The following is a 13,140-nucleotide window of genomic DNA, read 5'->3' as shown; positions in this document are numbered from 1 at the left end:
AGTTTAGGTTGATCACTGCTAGGCCTCGGTGTAGATTAAGTACCTGAATAAGAGTGAGAGCAGTGTTGTCAAGGGTCCCTGAGGGTGTCTGGGTAATGTAATTTGGGTCTGTAAGGCGCCCAGAGAGAGGCATCTTTTCCTACAGACAACCAGGATACGTTCAGAGATGCAATTCTTCAAACTTGTACACTGTTCCATTAAGTTACTGTAAGAGCACAGGTAGATTAATGTTCCTTAAAAAAACAGCTCTGAGGCTTAAATCTGTTTGAAAAACAACTGAGGAAAATCAAAAAGAGCCAGCTTTTCACATTATTTCTTACACAGCCACACAGATTCACACTCATACACACTTTTTTTGTTACTTTACACAAGGAAAAAAATGATTGCAAAGAGCTTTAGCCAAAAACCACTACGAAAGCTGTTGCAGTGACAAACAAACACCTTAGGTGCTCCTTCTCAGGAAAGGGATTTTTTCTTAGGGGCAATATTTCATATTCAAAACATCAGAATCTGTCCTGCGGACAACATCCAGAGAAAGCGCTTTTGGATTAACCAGCCTCTTCGAACAAAAGGACTGATACAGGGGTATGTACACCAGCATGCAAAAATATCGAGAGGGTCAACGTTCACGAAACCGTACGTCGCTCCCAGCAAAGCTTAAGGGAGATGCGTTTTCTAACGACTTCAATGTCTGTTGGGTTCTGTAGAGAACCTGAACAGGATCATCACCCCCCTGCCCACCCTCCACTTCCTTCATTTAAAACAGTCTTTACTTTTCTAGACATAAAAACACACAAACCGTTCCTCCTCAGTGCCTTCAATATACAGTTCCTCCTCACCTGTGAAAAAGACAGGCGAGGGTTGATGGGTAAAGCAGTTCTATATACAACTGTCCTGAAGACATCCCACCCCCTGCAACCCTGCAGCTAACCCCCCCCCCCCTAATGTGACGCCAACGTCCAAGTCATCTTCATAAATATACTGTCTTTACAGTGTCCGCTTCAGGAAAAAACCCTCCCGCCCGTTCCCCCTCCCGTTTTCACATAATCAGGCTTGAAAATACTACAACTACACTAGATCCTAGTTCCACTACTTCTTCTGTTAACAAAAAGCTCAAGTCGCCCTGCCCCTTCGCCCTATGCTACATCATGGGGAATAACAAGCAACAAAGTAAGAAAACGAACACCAAAAGCAACAAAGTGGGAGTGATTTCACCTAACATACTGCACTGGACTTCTGTATTGTTTCCCTGAATCATTAATGGAAAAAGGCTCATCCTCTTCCTTTTCAAGATAAAAGTTTATGACATTAGAGATTTGTATATACATATGCATTTGTGTTTATGTATGTGTGGGGCTTGTATAGGTATATCTATGTGCACATATAGAGTATTTCTTATTCTTAAATATGTATAGTTAAATTAGAGGTTAGTTGTGTTTGCGTTTTTTTTTTTTTTACATTCAGTTTTTAACAACGATAAAGAGTAGATAAGTAGATAAAGAGGTATGCAAAAGGAACAACATTGGGAGTGTGTGGTTTCAAGTGTTCCACGTATTGGCCTTCATCCTTTCAGTAAACCCACTTTTAAAATCAAAAGACGGCAGGATTTTTTTTGTTATGCTGAAATCCCATCTTTTGCAGGGATTTTAAGACTTATCTTCTGTGGATCGTTCAGAGCCTTCAAATCGTCTTGAAAAACAACCTCCTTTCCGTCTTTAACTGAGGAACGCAAGGTGGGCTGCAAAGTCTGAGACCAAGAATGTCCACAAATCAAAAGACAGAAGACATACGAGGATGTGAAACCAAAGGAGTATAAAAAGCTATGGAACCTCCACTGGGCGCTACACACTGCATGGCAGAAGAAGCAAGAGGGGAAACGGAAACAAAGACAAAGGACAGCAGATGAAAGTGCCCAGGAGACGAGTGTTGATGGACAGGATCTGACAATATGTGGAGGTTGTCAAGGTTACATGGATTTCTTTTCTGAGGTATTCTGTGTTGTAAGTTTTTTTTTTCTTCTTCTTTACATTTTTGCACACCAAGAAAACACCAAGATGGAAAACATTATCAAAGACTTAAAGAAAGAACGAACACTCAACGTTACTTTCCCGAACGCAGATTCAGTCAAAGCGCTCGTTTCTCTTTCCGTTGTTTTTTTTTTTTCTACGAACAGCTTTCCTTTATTTTGACATTCGGGAAGGCAACAGTCCAAGTCTTGTAAGTTAGGTCTTCAGAGGACAAACGAGGTGGACCGTTAAGTCAGCTCCACATGAGCCTCCCCTACTAAGAGTTATTCATATTTACAATCCTTGCTGTTTATAAAGCACTGAAAAAGTATTTGGCTGAAAATAATGTACAGAATCAGTCAAAAATAATAATAATAATAAAAAAAGGCTTTTCAAAGACCCTTTTTAGTGATGATACTCCGGCTCTCATGAGTCAACTCCAGCCAGATGAGTTTGAGGTGTTCCACAAGAGTTTCTGAATAGTTTGTTATGGCAGTGGGAATCATCTGCATGACATTTAATCTTCTGTACTGCCAAACTTCCTGGCCGAGGACTGAACTCCGATATCCGCTCACCAAGTGCCGGCCTGTCTGACCTGACTATCGATCGCGCCCATGAACCAGTGTTTAGCTCGACTATAAATACACTGGCTGGTGTGGTTATCTGCATGTAGTGTAGACTTCACAACTGATAGGTAACAGGGAAGGTAAGGTTCAAACGCAGAAGACGTCAAAACTTCATAGACAGCAAAAAGAAGCTACAAGAGGATTACAGCATTGCACTGGCAATTTAAACAAAACAACCGCGCTCATTAGCTGATTTTTTTCGTCTTGTTTTTCCATTTTTAAACACAGAAACTAAAAATCAGGCCTGAGCCCGTTACCCAGAAAACATCAAAACAAGAGATCAGAGACATCATACAACATTAACGGCCAAACCTTTAAAATATTGAGTCTCTTTTGTGGAGAGAGTTCATGAAATTTTCACTAAGGCTGAAATATTAACCGACTGCCAGACATACTGTTTGTGTGATGTATGTTGGCGTGTTTTTTTCTTCTAAATATTGCAGAGGATAATGACCACCCTTGTTGCTAAAAGAACGTCAAGCCCTGTCTTAAAAACTCTAAATATGCAAGTTCCTCATCAGAGGAGAGTGTGGCAAAGCCTCTGTGAAAAGATAAAAGGGAAAGAAAAAGAAAGGTTGAGGGTAGACCATGTTCAAAGTCCTCTGGACTGTGTATACAATCCCAAGAGGCGGCAGTGAGGTTTATGGAAAGGCCTGATGAGAGGTGAAGGACCTGGGACTGCCAAGGAACACCCCATCTCTCCTGGGATAAACAAGGGTCTGTCAGCCCCTCGGCACTCACGCTCTAGTGGCCAAGGATGCTGAAAGGATGACAAATAGTTAGGGGGCGAAGGTGAAGGGAAGGGGATGGAAAGGGTTTATGACTTTTCATCAAAGAAAGTGACAATAAAATCAAACGTTTACAGGGGTGTCGAAGAGAATGCGTGGCCCTAACCGACCACCTACGGCAGTGCAGCAGCATCACGGTGCATCTCCAGAAACTGCACACCTTTTTGAGTGACAGGGACAATCAAGATCTGACACATTTCCGAGAGGGAAAACGACAACAGGAGATCGTAATAGTCAGCAAACAACCCGAGGACACAGTGTCTTCGGGGACTGCCGACGGGAGAGATCATCCGGCTAATTCTTTGCTGCATTTAACTTTCATCAAAACCCAGACACAGACATTCTGTTGTAAATATGCTGTTCGCCAGTGTTGGACAAAGAGTTTGGATAACCGTGTCTTCTGTCAATAGCATTTGTTTTGAAAGCGGGCAAAGCCAGATGAATCAACATGAGAAGCGGTATTTTTTGCAACACGATGGTATCAATTCTACCAAATTTTTCAAACTCGACCCAAAAACCTCCGTGCTCATGTGCGAAGACGTGCAGGTAATAAACCAGTGTTAACAGAGCTGGATTTGAGTTCGGAGCAACAGAGACCAGCTGGTCCATGTAGGTGGCTCTAAAGGGCCAGACACACCTCCACATGGGAACAATGCTGCAAGATTGTCATGGCAACACACAAGGGCGCCTTATGAAATGCACTCTATCACAGAGCATTTTGACCAGATTCCCTTCACACAGCTCTGTTTTTTATTTTCCTTTTCATCCTGCACATCAGGTCTGATATTTTGTCCCTAACAATCCCCTTCCCTCTCTAAGTGGAGTTTCAGATAAACCGTGGCACCTGTTAATCATAGGCACACTGTGCCAAAGTAACGTTTGTTTGTGAAGTGAATTTCAGCATCGTTCCATTAAAAGCCTGTTGTTTAACTGTGGCGTGGGGGTGGGGATGGCGACCTTCAGCGGCCTTTATTCTTCTGTACTTCACTTAGATTTCATCCTCGCACTCCCATCCACCTCCTCAGACCGCCACGTCTATCTGGCAAACTGTCTGTCTGCCATCTGTAAGGAGGCTTTCTGACGAGGCGGAGGGGTGAGACGCACGCCAGCATCGCGGGCTCGTCGGAGGCGAGAACAGCCAGTGTGAGAAAATGTCTGCCTGCGAGCCTTTCACAGTGCAACATAATAACAGGGGGGGGCTGGGAATTTAAGCCAACAAATTTGACCTGAATCTCACATGACATTTTGCTTCAAGAGGAGAATGCCGTTCTTGAAGTGACCGCTCTGTGATTTCACACGGGTGGTTAGATTATACGTGATTAGGAAACCAACCCTTAGCGATTAGATTTGAGATTGTGATTAGAGTCTTCAAAAGGCACTCCTGATTCCACTGATTGAAGAACAACACATGTATAATCACGTATTCCTGGCTGCACTGTCAGACTGAATGTGAGTAAGGAGTTAAGTGTGGTTCGTGAAGTTGATTATTGAGCCAGGGTAGGAAAATAGAAATCAACAGCTTTGAATAATATCAGGAGGGAAACTAGAAACTATATTCTATACTGTGCTGAAGAGGAATTCAAGGTGTGGTTTTCAAAATCCTAATTAGTAGGTCACACTGTGCGTGCTCTGATTTTATCAGAATTGTAACTGATAAATTGATATAATGGCTCAACTTCACATTTTAACATTAAGATTTTTAATCTCCAATTTTCACACTCTGGATCCAAAACTGGCATTCTTTCCAAAATTCCTCCTAATCATTAACCCACTGCCAAACGTCTTGTTTAGTTAATTATAATGGAAGGGAGTGAAGGTGTCTGTTGTGTTGATTGCTGCGCATCAGCATCATTCCAGAGGCGTGTCTGGCCTTTAAGATCTGTACTCAGCTCTGCTTTCAAAGCCAGGCTGCTACTGGGAGACTACTTGTCACATCTTCACAAATGCTTTGACATTTACAACACTTGGCATCGCACTCGGCGACGGAGGAGATGCACATTTTAACAGATCTGTTCGCGTCACTTTGACAAATGTCTGGGGGGAAAAATGACAGCATGGCGAAGCTTATAACACAGAAGGAAAACTGTAACTGTCAGTCCAATGCGCTGATTATTATTTTTTAAAAATGTACTCAAAGTAGGATGGATCTTGTTACAAGAGAGGCAGTCGTCTTGGATGTGTAGTGAAAAGAAAGATCCTACCAAGAACACATCAGGCAGTTTCTCAGATAGAGTTTTAAGCCTAGTGTTACTGGTGATCTTAACATTCCTGCATCTATTTTTTTTAGCTTGTAGTGTTGTTTGTGTCTTTGGGCCACAGCAACCTTGAAAGGCTGTCACATGACACAAAACAGGAGCAATGCTCTTTTTCTTAACTGGAACATGTTTTTATCCAGTGTTTGGATTGTAACATTTCATTCTTCACACTAAAAACTCTTCAAACTAGAAAAGAAAGAAATTTCTCTTTAAACAGACTTTGTAAATATGAATTAAACAATGTATTGTGAAAAGGACAAGGCTGCCTTCACAGTAAACTGTAAAACTGCGGGCAGTCACTGAAATAGACGAGGCAGGTTGAAGGAAGAGATGTGGAAAAACAACAAATGAGCAGATCATAACAGACTGGTCACAAACAGTGGGACAACTTAAGGGAGGATTTGTACTTTAACAAGACTGGTGGGTAGATTTTTTTTTTCAAAAAAAGAAGAAAAGGCAGTCTTTGTTGAAAGCAAGAAACAAAACAAAGTAATTTTCACAGAGGCAGTGCCAGCAGTGTCCCAGTGTGCCAGATCAAAATCAGCCAGCAGGGCTGATGTTCTGCAGGCTGCAGACGAAACACACCCACCTGCTTCTAAAAGAGAAACGACTCCCAGCTTCATAATTATACATATAACCCGCCCACACAAAGTGTGGCTACCTGATGAGGAGGGAGAGTATACAGTATGTTTCTGTAGGTGCGTCATGCCTCTATATATGTGTGTGCGTTCTGCATGTGCTAGAGAGAATACAGCATTGTATTCACAGAAACCTGGCTTCTGGCTTTTAAAGAATTTGTCTTTTCTTTTTTTATATAAGAAAACAAAGACAGGAAAAGAAGACGTCCTCAGAATAACAACAGTAGGAACGACGACAACAAGAAACGACAATTATTCAAAAACTGCTTCCGTCGGTTACATCTAAAAATCTGGAGACGTGCCGTACTAAAAATCCTGATTCTTCTTTGTGTGTGTGTTTCTAATGTACAATCAGCTGCTTTGAAGTGGTCGGACCTGAGGTATAAATGACAACCAGATATGCAGCGTGACACAGAAAGAAACAGAAGAAACCTCTCTGCAGAGAGGAGCATGGCAATCATATACATTATGGGTCTTTCTTTCCTGGTAGCCCGCCTCATCACACACCATCCTGAAACAAAATGGCATGTCATGTGGCGTCTACTAAGTGAGGTTACAATAGTTGCTGTTTGACATTTTTCTCTTCTTTTATCACGTATTTGACAGTCTTTCACTCAAAAGAAATAAAAATTAAGTCAACCAAAAAAGTGAAAAGCAAAAGAGAAATCGATTGGCTTACCTGAAGATGCAAAAACAGTAAAATAAATACATATATTCATAAGTATATAGCTTTTTTTCATCATATAAAGGTACATTTTCCTGTGTGTGGGGTGTTTTTTTTGGAATGCAGTGTAAAAGATTTTGGATAGGATATTTATCTTTATACAAGACAGCAGATAAAGGAAGGTTAACTTGTCCACCTGTCCCCCAATCTCCCCTCTGGGTCTCTGATTTCTCTGGGTGTGAGAAATAAAAACAAAATGCACAAAAAAAACAAAAAAAAAAGAAATTCCACTGTCAAGTTTCTACATGGAGTTACGTTACACCTAAAAACAAACAATAAATCAAAAAAAGAAAAGGGGAAAAAAAACCCTCAGTGAACAAAAACACCTTGTTCTTTCTCAGACCAGGGTGGGACCGACCTGATTTATCGCCTCCAGGGTGAAATCAGACGACTGAATCCCAAAATGTTTTGACGTTCAGGGGATGAAATGAGAGGTTTATGGCCCTCCCATTCCAAACCCATCCAGTAATAAGATCAGGAATATCTGTGCAATCCCTGTGGGTCTTTTCTTTTTCTCAATCTGTTGCTCATTATATAGGTCTTTAAGGTTCTGTTGTTGCGAAAAAATACCTGAAAAGAGGTAGGGTGGCAAATATTGGTCAGTCAGACATTTGAAGCGTCTCCCTCCTCCCTTTGCAAGAGGGAGGCGAAACAAAGAAAAGAAAAACGAACAGATAAAAGAAGAGAAACAGCGGAGGATACTATATTTCCCAGAGTATCGGCTATCCCTTCGCCAGGCTCCCAGATAAGGTATACATAAAAGTACGAGGCACGGAAAGGAGTCATTATTCTGAGATTGAGGTATATCACTTGGTCTCTGCTGACCAAGTCGACATATATTTTATATACTGTATATATAAGTCTTTAAATTACATCTAGTACAGGTAGTTAAGTCTGTGCCATTTTCCGACTGACAAATATTGCTGCCCATCCCATTGGCTCGATCCTGAGACATTTACAGTACTGAAGGCTACTGTTGCACGCCCGCGTCAGAAAACGACTGCGTTTCCAATGCAAGCAGCATAAAGTGAAAGTAAAAAGCAAAATAATAAAAACAACAGTCTGTTAAAAATGAACTGACAGTGCCATCTTTTTTGCAGATCACTGTTCTGGATTTGTAAGTTATGAGATATTCAGTTCACTACATTCATTATGTATTTGTTTATATATATGTCTATAAATAGATATATACTGTTCTCTTAAGTATATAATCTAGTATGAGGTTTCTTTAAAAACAGCAGTGAGACTCAGTTGCAAGAAGGAGGACTTTTTCGGACAGGGGGAGCCGTTAACCACATGACTACAAACAATCAAAAAAAACCCAAGAAAAATCTAATTAAATGAAATAAATATGCCTTAAATGGCATGCACCTCAGTAGATAAGATCAGGCTGAAAATGGGACTTTGGAAAAAAAATGTAATAAATCGTGCTTTTTAGAAAGTAATAGAAAATGTATCGAGCCAAATGTACAATAAGGGTCAAGAATTTCTTGAAAGAAAACGTTTGTGAAGGATTTAGTGTAAGTTGTACACAGATAGTTTGACTGTCGAGGAATCACCTTTCTCGGGAATTCAGTCTAAGTGCTGTTGAAGTTTATCCATGCAAACCTGTGCATTAAGTGCGAATTACACTATTTCTATGCGTAGATTTTCTTTTTTTTACTAGCACAAATCCATGCTTTACATGCATTACATGAAACAGGCTAACAGAGTGCCTTTTACTGTGTTTTGTTCTGTTTTTAGATGGAGGGGGCACACTGTAAGTCGTGCTTTTGTCAAACTGTATTCACAGCTGCTGGCTAAGTGAGCAGCTATCGTGCCTTTTATCAGAGGCATGTACATTAGAAGTGCTTTACTATCAACACTGGGGCTTCGATCCTGTTTTAACTATCAGATCAGTGCATTGTCCTTCGCTCAGTCCAAACCTGACACGCACAACAACCTTTTAGACACCTCAAATGCTCAGCATTGTCAAAGTGTTGGACGCATTTCATGCATGAGGACCCTGGAAATACTGTTGTTCCAGGGGTATTTTGTTTTTGGAGCTTTTCCATTGGCTGTGCAAACCTGCCAATCAAGCCAAGGGAGCTACAAAGCTTAAGGTGGATAACCAATAACCACTGAGGGGAAAATTAAGATTGTATGCAACAGGTAGTAAATCATTCTAATTATAATTAGATTGTAATCAATTCATAACTTTGAATGAGCGTCTCTGGCTCAGGATTGATTAAATTGAAATCCTCTTATTACAAACGTATTAAGGTGGCCTGACCCCAAAATCAGCCAAAAAAGTGGTGCATGCCATTTTTAAGATTATCAAAGAAAAAAAACAAATCAAATAAATAAAATGTACAATACATTTCAAAAGGAGTGAATCATCATCGTTTCATCTGAACATAGAGGTACAGTTCTCATGTTTAAAATCTCAAAGACTGGGTGAGCACCAGGCAGTGTTAGGAGCGACGAGCAACATTTACCACAGAGCAAAAAAACACGACAAACAAAAAGCTTTTGTCATCTCCTCCGGTGTTTTCCTGATGGAAAATACCAAAAGAGCTTCTTTTTTCTTTCCACCTGTGTCCTCTGAGGGATATTCTTTCCCCGCCTGGTTAAAACATGATGATAGATTTTCTATCCCTGGTGCTTCAGCGGCGAGGGGAGGGAAAACGACGAGACGACACTACACAAAACTCAACTTGTTCAAGCTGTCTACCATTTTTTTCTTGTTTTTTCTTTTTTTTTTCTTTCAATGGTGGAGGTAATCGAGAGGGGAAAAAAAAGAGTAGTTTGGGTCCAAGCTGCAGCTTTCTGAAAGTCTTCACACACTAAAGCTTTTTTCTTCCATCTCTCTGTCCTCCTCATCGCTCCCTGCTCCATATCCCCCAGAGAAGAGCTACACTACATGCATAACCTCAAACAGCTTTTCTTTCTCTCTTGTTTTTTCTTGTATCATGAAAAGTGCTATTTTAGAAGTTAAGCGCCATGAGTTCGATCCCCAAACCCAGCGTCAGTGTTTTTCTGTTCTTTATCTTGATTCGTTAGCAGGTCTTTCTGCCATTGCTGCCATATTTACTCACATAGCCCCTCCTGAAGACAAAGCATTAATGAGAGGCGTGTCTTGTCCTCCTGTCTGTCTACTATAGGTCCGACAGGAAGTGACCGTATTTGAAACCCACATCATCTGTCTCAGTTACCCTGAGTTAAAATGAGGAGAAAAGAAATCATCTAGAATCACGGATTGGCTTTTACATCATCAGTCATAATAATTTATAATATATTAAATCTGCCTTTCCCTCGCCTCTATCAACTACCCCTCCCCACTGCATATTGCCCACCCACCATCCCAAAATGAACACCCCTCTTTAAATGCACAACTGCCTTTAAAACTGCCTTCAGAGTTTGAGGGAGAAGAATTTCTTTTAAAACTCAGCTTCGTCGCTTCTGCTTAGTTTGATTAGAAAAGGATAAAAACATCAGCAATGTGTTGTTGTTAGCTAAGACTAGCTAAAACTCATTTGCTAAGGCTAGCTGAAGCCTTATAGAGGAGCTAGATAATCAGCTGGATAGCAGCAGGGTTTCACATTCTGATCCTAAAAGGCTTTCATCCGATAAAGATCTCCATGAGGGGATGAGTTCACCATCACTGGTCACCATTTGGAGGACGACCTGAAGGCGGCTTTGGCATTCCAGGATCAGCAGTGAGACACTGATGGAGGCCCATGAGGTAGCATTCCGCCTTAAAAACAGCTGATCCATAATCAGATTACCCCTCAACTTGTCCCTTGGCAAAAAAAAAGAGGGTTTTTAGAGCTTCCCGGGATCTGATTATGGATCAGCGTATGCAGGCGATGTGCACCTCTGACCCGTTGTGAGGTTGCAACTGGGCTTCAGAGACAGACCATAATAAGTGCATGATGCAAGGGCAACAATGCCGAGGTAACCTGGTCTGTAAGCGCCAGACCCAAAGTGTAGTGCAAAAGAAAGCAAAACAAATCAAATGAAAAGATAGAGGAAAAGATGTCGATTATAGAAGTCAGTAGTGTCCACGAAACTCACAAACATGCATCCCTGAATGACTTGTGTGTCTTTTCTCATTCAAAAAGGACGGGTTAATGTTGCTTTCGTCCGCACAGAGATTAGCAGAATATCTTAAGGAGGAAAGAAAAGGTTTGCAGTTAAAGCGTCATGGCTACCTGGCAATACGAGAATGGGCTTTGATTCAGAACCCTGGTGAGGAATATCAATGGTATGATAAAACCTTACAGTTGGCTTCGAATGTAATAGACAGTTCACTTACCAATTTTCAGCTAGTACTCCATGAGAGAGGGGAGCAGTAAAGGGACTAATTTGTCAGTTTTTTTAAGGAGTTAATTTTCAACTTTCCCCTCATTTTTCCCCAAATTGGAATGGTCCAAAAGTCCAAACTGCTTTTATAAGCAGCAACGTTTCAGTGTATCAAGTTCAGAAAAGAGGGGGATTGGGTTTTTGGGCTGAGGATTATCAGCATGCTTGTGGAAATTTCATTAATTGTCATTTAACCAGTGTCTTTAGCTGCATTTGTTAAGCCCCTGGATATAAAAGCTAAACAAATGCTTATACAGCACCGCTCAAGCGATGCTTGTTAAAAACCATCCGATTAGTTGTTTATCTCCAGTTTGTTTTAAGAATCCTCCTCATATTATCCCTGCGTTTGTGCTCACCCAGATACTGCAAAGTAAATTGGCACAAATAAAGCCCCATCCGTTTTCAAATTACTTTAGTCATTAGACTGAGGTTTACATGTGTAAGTCGTTTAGTCGATTGGTTTGAAATTGTCATCAATCTCTTCTTTGACATTGTCCTTGAGCTCAGCAGCTGCCAGTGGCTGGCCGTTATCTCGTGGAGTTGTGGTGGGCGTGTTCTCCGACTCTGCGGGAAAATCCTGGCCTCCTGCTTCCATCTTCATCATCAGCTTGACCTTCTTCTTTGGGGGGTTCTTCAGGGTTCCCAAGCGCTCCTTGACCTTGTACTCCAAGGTGCTATGCGGGATCCCGTACATGTTCTGAGCCTTGGACACGCTCATCTTCCCGCTCATCACTACTGCTATGGCCTCCTCCAGGATCTCACTGTTGTACTGGCGATAACGGCCCCTCTTCTTCCGCGGCTGCTTGGAGTTTGGGTCCCCTTCTGCATCGGAGGTGGAGTACGCCGGCCCAGAACTTGAGTGGTCCAAGTCAGAGCTCCAGTAGTCAGTGGCCCCATCTAACAGGCTTCCAAGGCTCCCTCCACGGCGGTTCTGCTTAGGCAGGATGGCTCTCAGCTTCCGGCTCAGGGTGTTATCCCCGTGGCCACCAACCCCAACCCCCATGGCACCAAAGCCATACAGCTCAGAGGCATGGGAGTCCCAGGAGAGATCCATGCCCCGAACTTGTGGGATTTTTAGGTCGACAGGAGGTGAGTGGCCCTGGTCTCTCTTGCCATCGTTATGGTGGTGTTGAGCCTTGGAGACCTGATTGTGGTGATGGTGGAGGGAACTCTTGAAGGAGAAGGCTCCATGGTGGTTGTGGTGGTGATTCTCCAGGAATGTTGGCAGGTCTTTGAGGTCGCTGAGGGCCCCGCTCAGAGCTCCACTGGCCTGCTTTAGCTTCAGCAAGCTTTCGAGGTGGGCCTTGCTTCCCCAAAAAGAGGAGGAGCCCTTCTGGCCAAGCAAGGAGTGGGACTGGCCATGATTGAGCAAGCCGACTGACTCTAGATTAGCCAATGAAAGAGCAGCAGGCTGGCTCAGGAGGCGGTGCTTCTGGCTGAGGAGCTCTTCCTTGATACGCAGCGAGCGGGCCAATGGAGGCTTGAAGGAGTTGGAGTTGACGTAGTTCTCCCTCAGTCCGTCCTGCAAGCTTCTCTGCAGCAGGCCATCCTCCTCATCCACCTCTGGCAGGCTTTGATCCACTTTGGGGGAACATCTGGATGGAGAGAAAAAGAGGACAATTTAGGAACAATGTCATTTAAATTAATCATCACTTTATTTTTTGCCATTCTACACATTTTAAGATAAATCAGACCTCAACGTCAACAGCTTTCAGTGTGTACTTATTACTACTTTTTGTTCCTCAATGACAACAAGTAT

General features: G+C 42.2%; 1 protein-coding gene and 1 long non-coding RNA gene across 4 annotated transcripts in view; one reads left to right on the top strand and one right to left on the bottom strand.

The window, feature by feature from the left end:
* The window catches only part of LOC311264991, a 64,124-nt gene that overhangs the window by 9,926 nt on the left and 41,058 nt on the right, over positions 1-13,140 (top strand). The gene's annotated exons all lie outside the window — the stretch shown is intronic.
* lcor (ligand dependent nuclear receptor corepressor) overlaps positions 1,038-13,140 on the bottom strand; it is an 89,396-nt gene continuing 77,293 nt past the window's right edge. The window contains exon 7 of the mRNA XM_084366250.1: positions 1,038-12,976. Within this exon, the coding sequence (XP_084222376.1) occupies positions 11,830-12,976 (1,147 nt within the window). The 3' untranslated portion in view covers positions 1,038-11,829. The remainder of the gene's footprint in view (positions 12,977-13,140) is intronic.

Source organism: Pagrus pagrus (assembly GCF_965226575.1).
Source record: "Pagrus pagrus genome assembly, chromosome: 2".
NCBI lineage: Eukaryota > Metazoa > Chordata > Actinopteri > Spariformes > Sparidae > Pagrus > Pagrus pagrus.
This window is presented reverse-complemented; position numbering and strand designations above follow the sequence as displayed.